This window comes from Aulostomus chinensis, chromosome 1, assembly GCF_037954235.1.
Source record: "Aulostomus chinensis isolate RoL2024-O1b breed Wild chromosome 1, RoL_Achi_v1.0, whole genome shotgun sequence".
Classification (NCBI taxonomy): Eukaryota; Metazoa; Chordata; class Actinopteri; order Syngnathiformes; family Aulostomidae; genus Aulostomus; species Aulostomus chinensis.
In genome coordinates this window covers 26,631,039-26,652,907 of record NC_141320.1, presented here as the reverse complement: position 1 = coordinate 26,652,907, position 21,869 = coordinate 26,631,039, and the positions used below count along the sequence as shown (strand labels likewise).

Here is a 21,869-nt window from a genome sequence, read left to right as displayed (position 1 = left end):
TGTTCCTTTCAGAGCTTTAAGAGTGAGGAGAAGGATTTTAAACTCTGTTCTGGATTGGTGATGTGGTCTCTCCTCCGAGTTCCTGTCCATGCACGTGCAGCTGCTTTCTGGAGCAGCTGCAGTCTTTAAGGGGAGGTTCAGTTTTTTGGACCTTTGGCCTTCCAAGCTCACCAGGGTGCTACCAGCAACTGGAGACAGTTTTGGACCCATTGGGTCTGGTCCTGCTGACGCTATCTGCAATGCTAGTGCTAGCGCGAGTGGATAGGCCTGCCATTTAAATACCATCTTACTCACTCCACAGCACATTCCAGGCGACTGAAATAAAACTCCAGAATATCAATTTAAAGTGTTTGTTGATAGAATCATTCTGGGGAGGAAACTTTTAGTACATCGCGGTTCTTTTTGAGGGACAAACCTCAGATTTCAGGTGTAATTTTACCTCTCCTCTAGTCGGTAGAAGTGGGCTCACGTTACAGCTTCAGAGGACTGATATGCTACTGACTGAATGTATTCCTCAGCCATTGATGAGTCGGCCGATATTTATAATATATGTTCATATATCCAGTAACTTCTACCAGTGCTGTCTCTGTGCCGGGCTCTAAAACCAGACTGAAACCCTCAAATCAACTGTTGTTGTGAAGGAAGTCACTCCGGTGATTAGCAGCTGCTTTCTCCAGGATTTTAGAGAGGAGGGGGAGTTCAGCTATCAGTCCATAGTTGGCTAGAACCTCAGGGTATCCACAGCTTCCCTGACCAGGACTTGAACCCTAGGCTGTGGCAGTGAGAGCACCAGTCCTAGCCACTGGACTATCAGGGACCACACTGACCAGAGTTTGTCCTTGAAGGAGTCAGTGACTTAATAGAGTCTAACTAAGGGTTGAACCTGAATGAGACAGTTACCCTTCAACGTGGGGCCATGGCAGAGTGAACCAAGAACACTACAATGGGGGTGAGAGTGGAGCCATGATGGATTCACAGTTCATCACCTCCACCATCATGTGGACCACCTGATCACCTCTCCCTCAACCTCTAAATAACTCATTCCCTGACCGGGAATCGAACCCGGGCCGCGGCGGTGAGCGCGCTGAATCCTAGCCTCTAGACCATCAGGGACCACACTGAGCTCTCCAACAACAGAGACTATAGACAATGACTCAAGAACACAGGACTCTGTGGTCTCAGTTTGAGATGCAGAGGGTCCACCAAGACCACCAGACACCTCAGCCCCCTAAAGACAGTCCACCCCCAGGATCCTGCCCCCCTCTGCTCCAACTCAGCCCTCCATTCATAACTGACTTTGTCTCAGTCTCTTCACAATGCCAGTCACTGAAACACTGACAATGTGATGGGGGCTTCCTGTCTTTACTGCATTTTCTTCAAGGCTCACAACTGCTACTTCCTACAGTCGTCTCTACTGTGTACTTGTACTACCAGTTGTTATGAGCTGTCAATCAATGTTAATAATTGATCTTAACATCTGTACATTATTTTAGGAACACAAATACTTTTACTTCATTCTGAGAATGAGCAGACGTTCAATATAATTCTCATTTCCTGGTCAAAGACTCCTGCTGGTCAGAGAGGATCTGGGCTGGATTGGAAAGCTTCAGAGAGGGAAACCTTCACTCTGGACTGGACTGAGAACGGAGCAGCCTCAGCTTCCTGGAGGCTGACTTGCCTCTGTGGTGTAAGGCTGTGTGGGCTGACATCACAGTGAAACTACTGAGATCACAGAGCCTTTGAGATCACAGGCTGACTTCCTTTTTTATCCTTTTTTCCTTTTTATTTGTGTTGCTGCATCAGTTAAACAGTGACTCTACCAGAGGGGATGTAGCTCAGTGGTAGAGCGCATGCTTTGCATGTATGAGGCCCCGGGTTCAATCCCCGGCATCTCCAGCTGGTCCTTTGGAGCCTTCATCTTGTCAGCTAAATTGATCCATAAATGTGACAACAGTCGATAAAAAAACTACCAGAAGAGAAACCAGTCTGTTGCATATCAAAGTATTTATAGCTGGGTCAGTGTGACTGTGAGCCTTCATAGCCAGCATGAAGGAGCTGGTTTCATCTTTGCTGGGGAAATCCCACACACAGCTGCTCTCAGTTCCAAATGTGTGTGTCCTCACTCCTCCGTCCTCCTGCTGCCCTCAGAATACAGACACAATTCAACCTGGCAAGTTTGGAGCATAGAAGTGCTCCTGAAGAGATGTGTGTCAGCCCACAGCTGGCTGTTCTTACCTGGAACCTCAAGATGAAACTGCTTCCACAGATTGGAAATGAATCTGATGTTGACTTTTGGACAAATCACCTGTTCATCAGTTCATCATCACTTCCATCCATTTTCTACTGCTTATCTTGTTATAGAAAGGAGTCTATCTGCTGTGTGACTGAGGCAGTTACTGTGAGCTGCTGCATGTCTCAGTGTGTGTGTGTGTGGGGGGGGGGGCTGTGTGTGTGAGACTGGTCAGCTGCCAAGGATTATTGATGAGATCAATCATGATCAGCTCAGAGATCACGGCACAGAAGAAGGAGACTTTTTGATTTTTGGGGGTTCAGTTTCTAAGTCAGACACATCATCACAATTTGAAGTTTTCCTCCAGTAAAAAACAAAACAACACAAAACCAAACAAAAACATGATTTGACTTTTGATGTCTACATTTTTTGGAAATTGTGAGTCCAACAAGCAGGAGGCCGTTTGAGCTTGGAAACTGTGAAGCATCACCAGTAACTGCTGGTTAATTTACAGGTGTTTCCTCCAAAAAGTTTAAAATGAACTCAATGCTGAATCCCTCGTCGTCATCACTGAGCTGCAGAACTGGTCCATGCAGGAGGCTGAGCAGGTCTTCCTCTCTGGTCCAGTGTCTCAGCACAGGTCAGAGTAGAGAATTAAAACATGAGCACAAATCTTTATCAGCTGTTTACTGATATCAGTGACTACCTTCAAGTAAGAGTGTTAGTGAATGGACCCTTTTTAAAGTTTATGTTATAATGTTTGAAAAATGATGCTCACAAAAACACAATAAAAGTGTTTGTGCTAAAATGATTCCAGTAGATTTTATTGCCATTTTAAGAGTTCAAGTGTATTTTGATGACATTGTTTGATATCATGACTCTCAGTTACTTTAGCAGGACCATCGTGACATGAAATCTTCCTCATCATCCCATATCGACCCTCAACCCCTCACACAGAACCAGGAGCCCTCAACTGAAGGAACCTTTAAAACTGAGAAGTTGGACAGAAAGCAGTATTTTGGTGGAATGAACCTTTAAAACTATAAATTAGAAAGTATTTTGGTGGAACAAACCTTTAAAACTATAAATTAGAAAGTATTTTGGTGGAACGAACCTTTAAAACTATAAATTAGAAAGTATTTTGGTGTAACGAACCTTTAAAACTATAAATTAGAAAGTATTTTGGTGTAACGAACCTTTAAAACTATAAATTAGAAAGTATTTTGGAGGAATTGGAATAAACCTTTCATACAGTAGTTAGAAATTAAAGGACAGGAAGTAGTATTTCGGTGGAATAAACCTTTAATACTACAGTTAAAAAGTAGTATTTTGCTATCATGTAATTCGATAGGTGGCGCTGTCACCAAAAAACAAAAGTCCAACAAATGCATTTTATCATCCAATTCAGTAGGGGGTGCTGTGGGGTCCTGCAACTGCAGCTCTCTGGTGCTGCAGGATCTCCTCTTGAAAAGCCTCACAGTTCAGAGTCGTTCCAGAATCTGGGAGCAGAAACCAAAGTCTCCTACGACGAGGATGGGATTGGAACCCACGCCTGCAGAGCTCAATGGATCAGCAGTCCATCGCCTTAACCACTCGGCCACCTCGTCTCCTGACCACCATGATGTGCTGCTTTCTCTGAGCCTTTTAAACAGCTGAACTCTTTGGAGCCCATTTGTCAGAAATGGACCCAGCAGGAGCCACTGAACACAACTCTGACATCATCAGGCTTCTTCCCAGCAGCTTGGTGCTCCAGAAGGAAGAATCCAGACCATCGCTACATCATCAGAGTGAACACCAGCTGATGTTGACCAGTTTAACAAGCCTTTGACTGCTAAATGACATCCAAGCTCAGATTCTCTTGTCCTGGTAGAACAAGTCAATGTTGAAGAAGATGAGAGCACCAGTCTCTTTCATCCAATGCTGGAACAGCGTTAGACTGAAGGTCTGAAGGTCCCTGGTCTGGTCCAGGTTTCAACAGGGGACCAGCATCAGCCAGCATTTTAATGTGGACAGCAGTGGAGGTGAAGCCCACATCAAGGAAACCAGCCTCCTATCACTGTCCTGTGCTGAGTTTCTTTAAAAAATGTGAGACAACCTCAAGAGTTTCTGTTTCCTGTGTTGGACTTTGGCTCAGAGAATCAGAGCCAATCAGAAGCTTGTTGGTCTTGGATGCTGGTCATCAGGAGCAATGAGGGGCTCAGTGTCTTGCTCAAGGACACTTCAACATGGTCACCAGCTGAAGTGAGAACTGAACCAGCAACTCTGCCAGACGGCCACTCTTCCTCCAGGCCGTGCCCCCCTAACCTGAATCATCATGATGTCATTATTTGTTGCTTTAATTCACCAAATGTGTGACGTGGTGAGTTTGTCAGGAGTTTAAAGACCAAAGTTGTGAACACACAGAGAAGCAAACCTGTCAAAGCTGCTTCACTTGATGAGTGAAACTGAGGAACTGATAGAAGAGCAACAAAGAAAATGGAGTCAGAAGGTCGTCTTCTTCACTGCTCAGTCACAACACTGACACACACACACACACACACACACACACACACACACACACACACACACGCAGTTTGTCTTCATGAGAAATTAAAAAATGTTTGACTGTGCTGACATGAACTTTCATTGTCTAATTTCAGTCTCCTACAAAAGTGTGTGAATGTGGTCGTTGTGGCCGAGTGGTGAAGGCGATGGACTAGAAATCCATTGGGGTCTCCCTGCTCAGGTTGGAGTCCTGCCAACAACGTTGAACTGTTGACAATTTAAATTTGACTCATTTTTCCTCCACACTGTCCTTCATCACAGCATTTCACATCAGGACTGCTCCCAGATCAGCTCCATGACCTCATCCCTGCACCAGAGTCCCGCCCAAGTTCATCAAAAACGGCCAAGCATAAATATATAATATGTATATAATGTGAACACACCTGTACAGGTGCGTTCATGTGCTTAATGATAGAGAATGAGTGAAGGGTTTGTTCAGAGTGGAGTGCAGTACCACAGTCAGGCCAGCAGGTGGGGCTTTCGTTGGTGCTGTCTACCTAATTGCGGTGTCTGTGCTCTGCCAGCAGAGGTCGTGCTTCACCACCAATCTTCTAGGGTGTCTGAGTGGTGCCGCCATGTTCAGGTTGTAGCAGGAGGACGTAGGTTGGTACTTGGCAGTTCGGACGTAGCGAAAGTCCCGTTATGAATGGAGGGCTGAGTTGGAGCAGAGGGGGGCAGGATCCTGGGGGTGGACTGTCTTTAGGGGGCTGAGGTGTCTGGTGGTCTTGGTGGACCCTCTGCATCTCAAGCTGAGACCACAGAGTCCTGTGTTCTTGAGTCATTGTCTATAGTCTCTGTTGTTGGAGAGCTCAATGTGGTCCCTGGTCTAGAGGCTAGACCAGGGACGACCCGGGTTTGATTCCCGGTCAGGGACTGAGTTATTTAGAGGTTGAGGGAGAGGTGATCAGGTGGTCCACATGATGGTGGAGGTGATGAACTGTGAATCCATCATGGCTCCACTCTCACCCCCATTGTAGTGTTCTTGGTTCACTCTGCCATGGCCCCATGTTGAAGGGTGACTGTCTCATTCAGGTTCAACCCTTTGTTAGACTCTATTAAGTCACTGACTCCCAAACTCTGTAATCCTCCTTAGTAGCTTTGGTCATTGATGATCTGCAATGGTTCGTGGGGGTGGAGCCTATCCCAGCAGCCCTCAGGTGAGGGGCGGGGTTTATCCTGGACAGGTCACCAGTCCATGGCAGGGCCATCACATAGAGACAGATTGATTATAAAAATGTTCATCCCCAGTTTGAAGTTAGAGACAGGATTTAAGTGTGGAAGGTTTTTGTGTCTTCAATTTAATTCTGAGTGTTGTAAACTGTTTCTAACAAACTCTACTGTTGAACAGTCAAAATGTTTTCTAACCAAGCTGAATGCTCTCATATACTTTTTAAAGTTGAGTTTCTTTCATGTCCTCCTGAGATCAAAGACAGAATTCTATGTACATATAAATACACTATCAAAGCCCTGATGACATCATCATCAATTGTGACTTTGATCTGGAGGCTCTTGCTTTCTTGCTTCAAATAAAATCCGTTGTTCCAGGGAAAAATCTGCATATAAACACACAAAGACACACACACACACACACACACACACACTCCCAGTCACTAACCCATATTGTCATCACTTAAACACCACTGGAGTATTGACAGAGATTCCACATGTTGGTCAACCAGAGAAGCTCCAACTGGTGAAGGTCATCCAACCCTGCATGAAGGTCAACCTCCATCATCTGCTGCTCATTAGCAGGGACTTAGCTCCAATGGTAGAGCACTAGCTTAGCATGTGAGAGGTAGAGGGATCCATGCCCTCCTTCTCAGAATACTTCAGCTTGTTCTGTTGATCAGAGGAGCTGCTGGGTGATGAATGCTGATGTTTGTCCACTGCTGTGATAAAGTGTCCCCTGTTACTGAGATGAGGATGAACACCTGCTCAGGTCAAAGCTGCAATCAAACCAGGGACTCTGAACCTCCCACACAGTGAAGGAGTTTGTCCTGCAGGTTGATGGACGCTTTGGAATTCCTTCAACATTGATTCCTTTCCTGTCTCCTGCTGAGTCAGCATCCAGAACCTGGTCAAGAGGAGGCTGAGAGCTCAGGAGGTGATGTGACGGCTGGTTGGACAACTCAGCAGCCAGAGCTTCCAGTCTGAGACCCCAGCTCCACACCATGGAGAGCCTCCTGGATGATGTCCTGAAGCAGCGTCCCTGTTTGTCTCCTTGCTGCAGCTGGACGCCCTCTCAGCTCTGAGAGTCCAGCAGTGTTGCTCTCTGTCCATCTGATGTCCGTCCTCTCCTGTGTTCGTCCGTTGAGGAGAAGGGAGACGGATTTCTCTTCCTCTCTTCTCTCCAGACGGCCTTCTTCCTGTGTCAAACTACTTTGTGCTGCTCAAAGATCAAACTGATCCAGTGGCTCCAGGTGCCTGGACCTCTCTGGACCAGCCGGTCCTGAGTGAACCCCTGCTCAGGTCAAAGCTGCAATGAAGTCAATTCATAACCCTAATTTTTTGAAGTACTGCAGTTACTACAAGATAAGAAGTACATGGATGATGAAGCCTCTTCAAAACATTCAAGCAAGTCCAGTTGCTTTTATCCTTTCAACACAAATCTGATCCAGGATCAGTGAGCTCATTGATCTGAGGACTTCACTTTGAAAACCTCTGTTTCAGACAGGCTGTCGTCTTCCTCCTCAGATGCTGAAACTGTCAGACCTAAAAAATGTCTGGACAATCATGGATGAGATTCACCTCCAGTAGGCATCGAACAAAACACCTCTGTGTTGTTCAATGCAGTTGACATGAAGGGAGTTCAGTGGTCAGGCTTGTTTTATGAAGTAGGTGTGGTTTGATGTGAGGGAACAGGGGATGTGGTCCTGACAATCCGATCCATCTGCAGCAGTGGAGGAGAGGAAACTGCTCATCTGATCAGAAGAGGATGAGAGTTGCAACTCTGGTCTGGACGACGTGTCGACCCTCAGCTCTGTCTCTGTATCCCCTCACCACATCAGGAGCCGTTGACACAAGGAACAAGTTCATTCATTCATTGATACGGGAAAATAAAGACCATTATTTGGGAAGAGAAAGGTAAAAGAACAGGAAATGAACTAAAAATGATTTTAACAGTAATAAATGAATTATTATGAGGGGCTGTTATTGTGTCAGGTGTGTGTGTGTGTGTGTGTGTAGTGTGTGTGTGTGTGTGTGTGTGTGTGTGTTCTGTTCAGTTCTTTGTATCTCATTCTTATTATTAATAAGAACACAATATCTATCATGGTAGGCTGATGAATGACATCTGAAGGTGAAAATAGGAAAAAGAAATAGAATAAATAAAGGAGTAGAGAAATAAGATTTGTATTTCAGAACCTCTGGTTTATATCATACAGAAATATTAATAAAATATAACTCCACAATAATGTTTTATAGCAAAGAATCAACAAACAAACAGTAGACGAAGAGCAGAAACAGTTAATTAATGTCTATAACACTCACAATAAAAACATTAACTACAGTTGTGATATTAATATAAAGGTGATGTCATCATGTTAACATTGTTAATGTCAGACTAATAATAGCAAGAGTTGTGATGAGAACCAGAAAAGAGTGACGCCAATGAGAGAGACAATTAATAATAATAATGATAATAAGAATGATTATAATAGTAATAATAATGATAATAAGAATAATGATTACAATAGTAATAATAATAATAATAAGAATGATAATAATAATGATAACAATAACACTAATGAAAATAACAATGATTATAATAATAATGATGATAATAATAATGATAATAGCAATAATGATAATGATAAAAATAACACGAATGAAAATAACAATGATAATAAGAATAATGATAACAATAATGATAATAGCAATAATGATTATAACAATAAGGATAATTGTTGGCGCTGCCATCATAAAAAGGCTAGAGCACCGACTAAAATGTTAAACTGACGGAGGAAAAGTCGACCCAGCCGTCGGTTCAGTTTGACCGGCATGCAGACACATACATTCACATATTTCATTTTCCTTTCATGTTTCTGCTCTTCACACCAAAAATAGAACACCAAATGGTTTCACTTGGAGGGTTAGTGAGAATGTCAGCCACCATGTCAGCTGTTGGGCAATATTCCTCCATTATTCTTCCATCATTAAGGGCAGATGGAACAAAATGAAACTTGATGCCAACATGCTCACACCTTTGACGACATTCTTCATTCTTCATCGTCCATTCCTTTTCATGGCTGCACAAGATACATGTTTCTAGTGTTGCAGCTGCCAAAGCCATGAGCTCTGCTGCACCTGTGGATAAAGCAATTGGGGGCTGTTTTTAGATTTCCAAGAAATAACAGGACCCGTTTCAGTCCAACTAAAACAAGAACCAGTTGTGCCTGGCCTGTCGTTCTGATCTGCCGCCCAGTCAGCATCACCAAATGCAACAAGGTTAAGGTTCACACCATTTCTCCTGGAACACAAATCCTGGTTCACAGTCCCTTTAAATACCTCAACTCATGCTGAGCTGCTAGCCAGTGTTGTTCTTTTGGTTCAGATGAGTATTGTGACAGCTGAGTGACAATAAAGCTAAGATCTGGTCCAGTAGATGTCATTCCATAGATCAAGCTGCCAACCATTTCTGGATCCCTTTTTGGATCAACAGGTTCACCTTCATTGTTAAATGTCAATTTGCTTTCACATGGGGTTGATCTAGACTTGCAATGAGTCAGGTCAAACTCTCCAAAAGGTTTGGAATGCACCTCTTTTGGCTCATCTTTAGTTCCCTGTCTTCCTGTGCAAAATCAATGCCAAGGAAGTGTTTCAGTTTACCAAGATCTTTCATTTTGAATTCCACTCAACATTTCCTTCACATTTCTGAGTGTTTGACCATCACTCGCTGCAGTAAGAAGATCATCAACCCAGATTATCAGTATTATTTTCTCACTTTCAGTTTGTCTACTGTAAACACAGTGGTCGGCTGGGTTTTGGATCAAACCTTTTTGGCCGAGGAAATCATGTCACATTTGATTCCAATTCCGCCCCGACTGTTTCAAACCATGAAGTGATTTGTTCAGCTTACAGGCTAGTTTTTCACCTGTCTCTGACTGAACCTCAAACCCTTCTGGCTGTTCCATGTACAGCTCACAATCAACAGGAGCATGCAAACAGGCAGTTTTTACATCCATCTGGTGCAGTTCTAAACCATGTTGAGCTGCCAGTTGCATTAAGCTACGTACAGATGTCATATCAGCAGTTGGCGAAAAGGTCTCCTGATAATCAGCACCCTCAACGTGACTATAACCTTTCGCCACATACCTGGCTTTGTACGTCGTCTCAACAGGGTTGTCTGTGAGTGTGTGAACCCATCTACCCCCCACTGCACGTTTACCTTCAGGCAGTGGAGTTAAGGTGAACGTCTCATTCTCCCTGAGTGACTGCATCTCTTCCTGCATAGCCTTCGTCCACTGTTCTGACTCGGGGGAACTCATCGCCTCTCTCAGCGTTCGGGTAAATCAGAAATGGCTCTGGAACAATAATCCACACTGGTCAGTACATGGTCATCCTCACATTTGACCTCACACTCATAGTCCCTTAATACTGAGGACGTCTCCTCTCCCTCTCTGGATCACGTCGGCTGCTACCGTTTCCCGTTTCAGCTCAGTTGGTGTTCGACTCCCACACCTCTACTAGTTTTTCCTGGGGAATTGGTTTTGTCATGTCCTTTTGTGGGAAGTGGGTTTCAACACTCTCCCTACGCAAAATGTACTCACTGGTGTCCTGATCTGTCTGAGTGTGACATTCATTGACACTCTTTGTGATAAACTTCACCAACCTGTTTTTGGAAACTTTGCCTGACTCTGGATAGAAGACTAGATATGCAGGACTATTTTTGTCATAACCAACAAAAATACATTTTTCCCCTGGAGAGTCTAACTTTTTCTTCTTTTGTTTGTGTGCAAAGCACACTGACCCAAAAGTTTGCATTCTTGAAAGATCTGGCTTCTTTCCTGTCAGCATGTAATATGGAGTCTGCCCTACGCGTCTGTTAAAACACCTGTTGCGAATGACTGCTGCAGTCTGAACTGCGTACGTCCACAGCTCTTTTGGGAGGCTACTCTCAATTATCAGGCATCCAGCCGTTTCTAGTGAAGTTCTCCAGTTCCTCTCAGCAGTCCCACTCTGATGGGGTGAATAGGGAGCTGAGGTTTCGTGTCCAATGCCATGTTTGCCGAGCAGTGACTGAAATTCGCGAGATGTAAACTCTGTGCCATTATCGGATCTTGTGCATTTGATTTTACCATAAGGAGCAACATCAGCAATGAACTTCTCAGTGCCTTGAACAGTGTCACTCTTAGCTTTCAAAAAATAGGTCAACACTGCTCCTGAACAGTCATCAGTGAATGCCAAGACATACCTGAGCCCGTCTTTTGCTGCCGGCTCTGTAGGTCCGGCCAAATCTGTGTGTACCAGTTCAAGTGGAACTCTTGCTTTTTCATCTGGCTCTCTATTCCTGCTCTGAGCAAATTGACCTTTAGTGCACACTTCACATGTCATGTTAGTTTTTTCAGTTTTACCTTTAATTTTCATTCCCTCTGTGACACTTTCCAACTGTAACACATCCTCATAACTACAATGACCGAGAATCTGGTGCCGTGTCTGAAGATCGTAACACCCATCACATTCATCAACATCATCTGTAACAGTGCTGAAATAGAAAAGTCTATCATGCACCTGAATGTCAAATGTCACACCATCTTTAGGGACAAGCTTGTTCTGACCCTCTTTGAAGATGACTGTCGCTCCTTGGGCGATCGCTGCCTTGACTGAAAAGATGTCCTGGGGGAAAGATGGGACATACAGCGGCCCATTCAGCATCGTGTCCATCACCCAACCTTTACTGTCGCTCAGACGAACCATTGCAGTACCTTTCTTCAACGCAACGCCGCTGGTCCTCTCTCCGTCAGCGAGCTCCAGTACGTGCTTATGTGGCTGGAAACTTGCGTCAAAGTCCTTGAACTTTGCGATGTCCCTGATGATGTGCGAAGTGGCTCCTGTGTCCACCATAAGGCCTCTCTCCTTCACTCCGCTGACCAGGGCTCCATCTGCTTTACGGACCTTGAAAGCAAGCGTGTGGTCCTCCTCTTCATCCACAGCCTGCTTCACCTTGTCCCGTCTTCTCCGCCTGCAGTTCACGTCCTTGTGCGTGGAACTCCTGCAGACGCTACACCACTGTCTCTGTCCCCGCTCACCAGCAGCAGAAGTGCACGCCACAGCTTTGTGACCCCTCTGGCCACAGTTGTAACAGGACAGCTTCAAGTTGCCACCATCTCCTCCTCTCACTTTCATCACGCTGTCATCATCTGGGCAAGCGTTGAACTTCTCCGTGCTCTCATAACTCCGCAGCTTAGCTTTAAATGCGGTGAAACTCAACTTCTGGTCACTTTGTGTACTATGGATGGAAAATGGCTGAAATGAGTCTGGCAGGCCCCTCAGAATCATTGCAGTTAACAAGCCATCACTCAAAGATTCTCCCGCATTCCTCAGAGCTGTAATTGCAGTCTCTGCACAGATTACATAATCAGTGACGCTCTCATTGACAGCTTTCTGAAGTGACATCAGTTCTGAGTATAAACTGATCACTCAGGGTTTCCCCTTACCGGCGTAATTCTCCCTCAGAATCGGTAGGGCCTTTCTGCCATCATCCACCGGGTCTCTCATCACAAGAGAGAGGCTTTTATCATCCAACAGCTGAATCAGTTCTGCATATACCTCTTCATTTTTCAAGCATCCTCTGCCGTGGCTGCACCGTTCTCCTCCTCCGTTAGTGAGAGTTGCTATGAACCTCAAAATGATGCTACAGTGATGTAATGAGAGTTGTTACTAATTTCAAAATGATGCTAAAGTGATATAATGAGAATTGCAACTAACCTAAGACATGATGCTCCAGTGATGTGGTGAGAGTTGCTACGATGCTCATAATGATGCTAAAGTGCTACTCTCACCACATCACTGTAGCATTACTTCTTAGGTTAGTAATACTCCAGTGATGTGGTGAGAGTTGGTAAAAACCTCAAAATGATGTTAAAGTCATGTAGTGAGAGTTGCTACTCACCTCAAAATGATGCTGACAGTGATGTAATGAGAGTTGCTAAAAAACTAATAAATGATGCTACAGTGATGTAATGAGAGTTGCTACTAACCTCAAAATGATGCTAAAGTGATGTAATGAGAGTTGCTACTCATTTCAAAATGATGCTAAAGTGATGTTATGACAGTTGCTACTCACCTTAGAAATGATGCTACAGTGATGTAGTGAGAGTTGCTACTAATTTCATAATGATGCTAAAGTTATGTTAGGACAGTTGCTAGGAACCTAAGAAATGATGCTACAGTGATGTAGTGAGTTGCTACTATCCTCAAAATGATGGTACAGTGATGTAATGAGAGTTGCTACTCATTTCAAAATGATGCTAAAGTGATGTTATGACAGTTGCTACTCACCTTAGAAATGATGATACAGTGATGTAGTGAGAGTTGCTACTAATTTCATAATGATGCTAAAGCTATGTTAGGACAGTTGCTAGGAACCTAAGAAATGATGCTACAGTGATGTAGTGAGTTGCTACTATCCTCAAAATCATGCTACAGTGATGTAATGAGAGTTGCGACTAACCTCAAAATGATGCTGACAGTAATGCAGTGAGAGTTGCTCCTAACCTGAGAAATGATGCTACAGTGATGTAATGAGAGTTGCTATGAACCTAAGAAATGGTGCTACAGTGATGAGGTGAGAGTTCCTACTAATCTCAAAATGATGCTAAAGTGATGTAATGAGAGTTACTACGAACCTAAGAAATGATGCTACAGTGATGTGATGAGAGTTGCTACGATGCTCAAAATCATGCTAAAGTGATGTAATGAGAGTTGCTACTAATCTCAAAATGATGCGAAAGTGATGTCATGAGAGTTGCTACTAATTTCAAAATGATGCTAAAGTGATGTAGTGAGAGATTCTACTCATCTCAAAATGGTGCTAAAGTGACTTCATGAGAGTTGCTCCTAACCTAAGAAATGATGCTACAGTGATGTAGTGAGAGTTGCTACCCATCTCAAAATGATGCTAAAGTGATGTAATGAGAGTTTCTACTAATTTCATAATGATGCTAAAGTTATGTAAGGACAGTTGCTACGAACCTAAGAAATGATGCTACAGTGATGTAGTGAGTTGCTACTATCCTCAAAATGATGGTACAGTGATGTAATGAGAGTTTCTTCTAACCTAAGAAATGATGCTACAGTGATGTAGTGGGAGTTGCTTAAAACCTCAAAATGATGCCACAGTAATGTACTGAGAGTTGCGACTAACCTCAAAATGATGCCAAAGTGATGTAATGAGAGTTGCTACGAACCTGAGAAATGATGCTGACAGTGATGTAGTGAGAGTTGCTACTATCCTCAAAATGATGCTGACAGTGATGTAGTGAGAGTTGCTACTATCCTCAAAATGATGCTACAGTGATGTAGTGAGAGTTGCTCCTAACCTGAGCAATGATGCTACAGTGTTGTAATGAGAGTTGCTACTTACCTCAAAATGATGCTACAGTAATGTAGTGAGAGTTTCTACTAATCTCAAAATGATGCTACAGTGATGTAATGAGAGTTGCTACTAACAAAAGAAATGATGCTACAGTGATGTGGTTAGAGTTGCTAAAAACCTCAAAATGATGCTGACAGTAATGTAGGTGAGAGTTGCCACTAACAAAAGAAATGATGCTACAGTGATGTGATTAGACTTGCTACTAACCTCAAATTGATGCTGAAAATAATGTCGAGAGTTGAAACGAACCTCAAAATGATGCTAAAGTGATGTAGTGAGAGTTGCTACAAATCTCCAAATGATGCGAAAGTGACTTCATGAGAGTTGCTCCTAACCTAAGAAATGATGATATAGTGATGTAGTGAGAGTTGCTACTAATCTAAAAATGATGCTACAGTGATCTAGTGAGAGTTCCTTCTATCCTCAAAATGATGCGACAGTGATGTAATGAGAGTTGCTACTAACCTCAAAATGATGCTACAGTGATGTAGTGAGAGTTGCTATGAACCTTAAAATGATGCTACAGTTATGGAGTAAGAGTTGCTACTAACCTCAAAATGATGGTCCAGTGATGTAGTAAGAGTTGCTGCTGACCTAAGAAATTATGCTCCAGTGATGTGGTGAGAGTTGCTACTAATCTCAAAATGATGCTAAAGTGATGTAATGAGAGTTGCGACGAACCTAAGAAATGGTGCTACAGTGATGTGGTGAGAGTTGCTACGAACCTAAAAAAGATTCTGACAGTGATGTAGTGAGAGTTGCTACGAACCTCAAAATGATGCTACAGTGATGTGATGAGAGTTGCTACAATGCTCAAAATCATGCTAAAGTGATGTAATGAGAGTGGCTACTAATTTAAAAATGATGCTAAAGTGATGTAGTGAGAGTTGCTCCTAACCTAAGAAATGATGATACAGTGATGTAGTGAGAGTTGCTACCCATCTCAAAATGATGCTAAAGTGATGTCATGAGAGTTGCTACTAATTTCATAATGACGCTAAAGTTATGTAAGGACAGTTGCTACGAACCTAAGAAATGATGCTACAGTGATGTAGTGAGTTGCTACTATCCTAAAAATGATGCTACAGTGATGTAGTGAGAGTTGCTACGAACCTGAGAAATGATGCTGACAGTGATGTAGTGAGAGTTGCTACGAACCTGAGAAATGATGCTGACAGTGATGTAGTGGGAGTTGCTACTATCCTCAAAATGATGCTACAGTGATGTAGTGAGAGTTGCTCCTAACCTGAGCAATGATGCTACAGTGTTGTAATGAGAGTTGCTACTAACCTCAAAATGATGCTACAGTAATGTAGTGAGAGTTTCTACTAATCTCAAAATGATGCTACAGTGATGTAATGAGATTTGCTACTAACAAAGAAATGATGCTACAGTGATGTGGTTAGAGTTGCTACAAACCTCAAAATGATGCTGACAGTAATGTAGAGAGTTCCAACGAACCTCAAAATGATGCTGGAGTGATGTCGTGAGAGTTGCTACAAATCTCCAAATGATGCGAAAGTGATGTCATGAGAGTTGCTACGAACCTCAAAATGATGCGAAAGTGATGTCATGAGAGTTACTATTAACCTAAGAAATGATGCTGCAGTGATGTGGTGAGAGTTGCTACTTATCTCAAAATGATGCTGAATGTCATGCAGTAAGAGTTGGTAAAAACCTCAAAATGATGCTACAGTGATGTAGTGAGAGTTTCTACGAACCTAAAAATGATGCTACAATAATGTAATGAGAGTTTCTACTAATCTCAAAGTGATGCGAAAGTGATGGAATGAGAGTTGCTACTAACCTCAAAATGATGCTACAGTGATGTAGTGAGAGTTGCTTCTATCCTCAAAATGATGCGACAGTGATGTAATGAGAGTTGCTACTAACCTCAAAATGATGCTACAGTGATGTAGTGAGAGTTGCTTCTATCCTCAAAATGATGCGACAGTGATATGGTGAGAGATGCTACTGATCTCAAAATGATGCGACAGTGATGTGGTGAGAGTTGCTACTAATCTCAAAATGATGCTACAGTGATGTAGTGAGAATTGCTTCTGTCCTCAAAATGATGCGACAGTGATGTAATGAGAGTTGCTACTAACCTCAAAATGATGCTACAGTGATGTAGTGAGAGTTGCTTCTATCCTCAAAATGATGCGACAGTGATGTAATGAGAGTTGCTACTAACCTCAAAATGATGCTACAGTGATGTAGTGAGAGTTGCTATGAACCTTAAAATGATGCTACAGTTATGGAGTAAGAGTTGCTACTATCCTCAAAATGATGGTCCAGTGATGTAGTAAGATTTGCTACTAATCTCAAAATGATGCTAAAGTGGTGTAATGAGAGTTGCTACGAACCTAAGAAATGGTGCTAAAGTGATGTGGTGACAGTTACTACTAATCTCAAAATGATGCGACAGTGATGTAATGAGAGTTGCTACTAACCTGAAAATGATGCTACAGTGATGTAGTGAGAGTTGCTTCTATCCTCAAAATGATGCGACAGTGATGTAATGAGAGTTGCTACTAACCAGAGCAATGATGCTACAGTGTTGTAATGAGAGTTGCTACTTACCTCAAAATGATGCTACAGTAATGTAGTGAGAGTTTCTACTAATCTCAAAATGATGCTACAGTGATGTAATGAGAGTTGCTACTAACAAAAGAAATGATGCTACAGTGATGTGGTTAGAGTTGCTAAAAACCTCAAAATGATGCTGACAGTAATGTAGGTGAGAGTTGCGACTAACAAAAGAAATGATGCTACAGTGATGTGATTAGACTTGCTACGAACCTCAAATTGATGCTGAAAATAATGTCGAGAGTTGAAACGAACCTCAAAATGATGCTAAAGTGATGTAGTGAGAGTTGCTACAAATCTCCAAATGATGCGAAAGTGACTTCATGAGAGTTGCTCCTAACCTAGGAAATGATGATATAGTGATGTAGTGAGAGTTGCTTCTATCCTCAAAATGATGCGACAGTGATGTAATGAGAGTTGCTACTAACCTCAAAATGATGCTACAGTGATGTAGTGAGAGTTGCTATGAACCTTAAAATGATGCTACAGTGATGTAATGAGAGTTGCTACTAACCTCAAAATGATGCTACAGTGATGTAGTGAGAGTTGCTATGAACCTTAAAATGATGCTACAGTTATGGAGTAAGAGTTGCTACTAACCTCAAAATGATGGTCCAGTGATGTAGTAAGAGTTGCTGCTGACCTAAGAAATGATGCTCCAGTGATGTGGTGAGAGTTGCTACTAATCTCAAAATGATGCTAAAGTGATGTAATGAGAGTTGCTACGAACCTAAGAAATGGTGCTACAGTGATGTGGTGAGAGTTGCTACAATGCTCAAAATCATGCCAAAGTGATGTAATGAGAGTGGCTACTAATTTAAAAATGATGCTAAAGTGATGTAGTGAGAGTTGCTCCTAACCTAAGAAATGATGATACAGTGATGTAGTGAGAGTTGCTACCCATCTCAAAATGATCCTAAAGTGATGTCATGAGAGTTGCTACTAATTTCATAATGACGCTAAAGTTATGTAAGGACAGTTGCTACGAACCTAAGAAATGATGCTGACAGTGATGTAGTGAGTTGCTACTATCCTAAAAATGATGCTACAGTGATGTAGTGAGAGTTGCTACGAACCTGAGAAATGATGCTGACAGTGATGTAGTGAGAGTTGCTACGAACCTGAGAAATGATGCTGACAGTGATGTAATGAGAGTTGCTACTAACCTCAAAATGATTCCACAGTAATGTAGTGAGAGTTTCTACTTATCTCAAAATGATGCTACAGTGATGTAATGAGATTTGCTACTAACAAAAGAAATGATGCCACAGTGATGTGGTTAGAGTTGCTAAAAACCTCAAAATGATGCTGAAAGTAATGTAGGTGAGAGTTGCTACAAACAAAAGAAATGATGCTACAGTGATGTGGTTAGAGTTGCTACTAACCTCAAAATGATGCTGACAGTAATGTAGAGAGTTGCAACGAACCTCAAAATGATGCTGGAGTGATGTAGTGAGAGTTGCTACAAATCTCCAAATGATGCGAAAGTGATGTCATGAGAGTTGCTACGAACCTCAAAATGATGCGAAAGTGATGTCATGAGAGTTACTATTAACCTAAGAAATGATGCTGCAGTGATGTGGTGAGAGTTGCTACTTATCTAAAAATGATGCTGAATGTCATGCAGTAAGAGTTGGTAAAAACCTCAAACTGATGCTACAGTAATGTAGTGAGAGTTGCTACGAACCGAAAAATGATGCTACAATAATGTAGTGAGAGTTGCTTAAAACCTCAAACTGATGCTCCAGTACTGTAGTGAGAGTTTCTACTCATCTCAAAATGATGCTGAATGTCAAGCAGTAAGAGTTGGTAAAAACCTCAAAATGATGCTACAGTGATGTAGTGAGAGTTTCTACGAACCTAAAAATGATGCTACAATAATGTAATGAGAGTTTCTACTAATCTCAAAGTGATGCGAAAGTGATGGAATGAGAGTTGCTACTAAGCAGATAAATGATGCGACAGTGATATGGTGAGAGATGCTACTGATCTCAAAATGATGCGACAGTGATGTGGTGAGAGTTGCTACTATCCTCAAAATGATGGTCTAGTGATGTCGTAAGATTTGCTACTAATCTCAAAATGATGCTAAAGTGGTGTAATGAGAGTTGCTACGAACCTAAGAAATGGTGCTAAAGTGATGTGGTGACAGTTACTACTAATCTCAAAATGATGCTACAGTGATGTAGTGAGAGTTGCTTCTATCCTCAAAATGATGCGACAGTGATGTAATGAGAGTTGCTACGAACCTAAGAAATGGTGCTACAGTGATGTGGTGAGAGTTGCTACGAACCTAAAAAAGATTCTGACAGTGATGTAGTGAGAGTTGCTACGAACCTCAAAATGATGCTACAGTGATGTGATGAGAGTTGCTTCAATGCTCAAAATCATGCTAAAGTGATGTAATGAGAGTGGCTACTAATTTAAAAATGATGCTAAAGTGATGTAGTGAGAGTTGCTCCTAACCTAAGAAATGATGATACAGTGATGTAGTGAGAGTTGCTACCCATCTCAAAATGATCCTAAAGTGATGTCATGAGAGTTGCTACTAATTTCATAATGACGCTAAAGTTATGTAAGGACAGTTGCTACGAACCTAAGAAATGATGCTGACAGTGATGTAGTGAGAGTTGCTACGAACCTGAGAAATGATGCTGACAGTGATGTAATGAGAGTTGCTACTAACCTCAAAATGATGCTACAGTAATGTAGTGAGAGTTTCTACTTATCTCAAAATGATGCTACAGTGATGTAATGAGATTTGCTACTAACAAAAGAAATGATGCTACAGTAATGTAGTGAGAGTTGCTACGAACCGAAAAATGATGCTACAATAATGTAGTGAGAGTTGCTTAAAACCTCAAACTGATGCTCCAGTACTGTAGTGAGAGTTTCTACTCATCTCAAAATGATGCTGAATGTCAAGCAGTAAGAGTTGGTAAAAACCTCAAAATGATGCTACAGTGATGTAGTGAGAGTTTCTACGAACCTAAAAATGATGCTCCAGTGATGTAATGAGAGTTTCTACTAATCTCAAAGTGATGCGAAAGTGATGGAATGAGAGTTGCTACTAAGCAGATAAATGATGCGACAGTGATGTAGTGAGAGTTGCTACTAATCTCAAAATGATGCTACAGTGATGTAGTGAGAGTTGCTTCTATCCTCAAAATGATGCGACAGTGATGTAATGAGAGTTGCTACTAACCTCAAAATGATGCTACAGTGATGTAGTGAGAGTTGCTTCTATCCTCAAAATGATGCGACAGTGATGTAATGAGAGTTGCTACTAACCTCAAAATGATGCTACAGTGATGTAGTGAGAGTTGCTATGAACCTTAAAATGATGCTACAGTTATGGAGTAAGAGTTGCTACTATCCTCAAAATGATGGTCCAGTGATGTAGTAAGATTTGCTGCTAATCTCAAAATGATGCTACAGTGATGTAATGAGAGTTGCTTCTATCCTCAAAATGATGCGACAGTGATGTAATGAGAGTTGCTACTAACCTGAAAATGATGCTACAGTGATGTAGTGAGAGTTGCTTCTATCCTCAAAATGATGCGACAGTGATGTAGTGAGAGTTGCTTCTATCCTCAAAATGATGTGACAGTGATGTAATGAGAGTTGCTACTAACCTGAGCAATGATGCTACAGTGTTGTAATGAGAGTTGCTACTTACCTCAAAATGATGCTACAGTGATGTAATGAGAGTTTCTACTAATCTCAAAGTGATGCGAAAGTGATGGAATGAGAGTTGCTACTAAGCAGATAAATGATGCGACAGTGATGTAGTGAGAGTTGCTACTAATCTCAAAATGATGCTACAGTGATGTAGTGAGAGTTGCTTCTATCCTCAAAATGATGCGACAGTGATGTAATGAGAGTTGCTACTAACCTCAAAATGATGCTACAGTGATGTAGTGAGAGTTGCTTCTATCCTCAAAATGATGCGACAGTGATGTAATGAGAGTTGCTACTAACCTCAAAATGATGCTACAGTGATGTAGTGAGAGTTGCTATGAACCTTAAAATGATGCTACAGTTATGGAGTAAGAGTTGCTACTATCCTCAAAATGATGGTCCAGTGATGTAGTAAGATTTGCTGCTAATCTCAAAATGATGCTACAGTGATGTAATGAGAGTTGCTTCTATCCTCAAAATGATGCGACAGTGATGTAATGAGAGTTGCTACTAACCTGAAAATGATGCTACAGTGATGTAGTGAGAGTTGCTTCTATCCTCAAAATGATGCGACAGTGATGTAGTGAGAGTTGCTTCTATCCTCAAAATGATGTGACAGTGATGTAATGAGAGTTGCTACTAACCTGAGCAATGATGCTACAGTGTTGTAATGAGAGTTGCTACTTACCTCAAAATGATGCTACAGTAATGTAGTGAGAGTTTCTACTAATCTCAAATGATGCTACAGTGATGTAATGAGAGTTGCTACTAACAAAAGAAATGATGCTACAGTGATGTGGTTAGAGTTGTTAAAAACCTCAAAATGATGCTGACAGTAATGTAGGTGAGAGTTGCCACTAACAAAAGAAATGATGCTACAGTGATGTGATTAGACTTGCTACTAACCTCAAATTGATGCTGAAAATAATGTCGAGAGTTGAAACGAACCTCAAAATGATGCTAAAGTGATGTAGTGAGAGTTGCTACAAATCTCCAAATGATGCGAAAGTGACTTCATGAGAGTTGCTCCTAACCTAAGAAATGATGATATAGTGATGTGGTGAGAGTTGCTACTAATCTCAAAATGATGCTAAAGTGATGTAATGAGAGTTGCTACGAACCTAAGAAATGGTGCTACAGTGATGTGGTGAGAGTTGCTACGAACCTAAAAAAGATTCTGACAGTGATGTAGTGAGAGTTGCTACGAACCTCAAAATGATGCTACAGTGA

The 21,869-nt window shown here is 42.0% G+C and overlaps 1 protein-coding gene and 1 non-coding gene across 2 annotated transcripts; one reads left to right on the top strand and one right to left on the bottom strand.

The window, feature by feature from the left end:
* The first annotated feature begins 1,824 nt into the window (after positions 1-1,824).
* Positions 1,825-1,896, top strand: trnaa-ugc (transfer RNA alanine (anticodon UGC)). The gene has a single exon. It is a non-coding gene; the product is annotated as a tRNA-Ala (tRNA).
* A 9,471-nt stretch (positions 1,897-11,367) lies between these two features.
* Positions 11,368-12,490, bottom strand: LOC147270965 (uncharacterized). The gene is made up of 3 exons (XM_086205610.1): positions 12,430-12,490; positions 11,698-12,333; positions 11,368-11,608 (listed from the first exon to the last, which is right to left on the bottom strand). Exons 1-3 carry the CDS (start codon positions 12,488-12,490, stop codon positions 11,529-11,531), a joined length of 777 nt encoding a protein of 258 aa, XP_086061736.1. The 3' UTR covers positions 11,368-11,528.
* Positions 12,491-21,869: the final 9,379 nt, after the last annotated feature.

What these genes read in the sequence shown, in the direction of transcription:
- LOC147270965 (XM_086205610.1), bottom strand. Translation starts at nt 12,490, where the DNA reads ATGAGAGACCCGGTGGATGATGGCAGAAAGGCCCTACCGATTCTGAGG. An exon ending in TCTGAGGGAGAATTACGCCG is followed by an intron (nt 12,334 to 12,429) that starts GTAAGGGGAAAC and finishes TAATCTGTGCAG; the next exon opens with AGACTGCAATTACAGCTCTG. An exon ending in CGGCGTTGCGTTGAAGAAAG is followed by an intron (nt 11,609 to 11,697) that starts GTACTGCAATGG and finishes TCTTTCCCCCAG; the next exon opens with GACATCTTTTCAGTCAAGGC.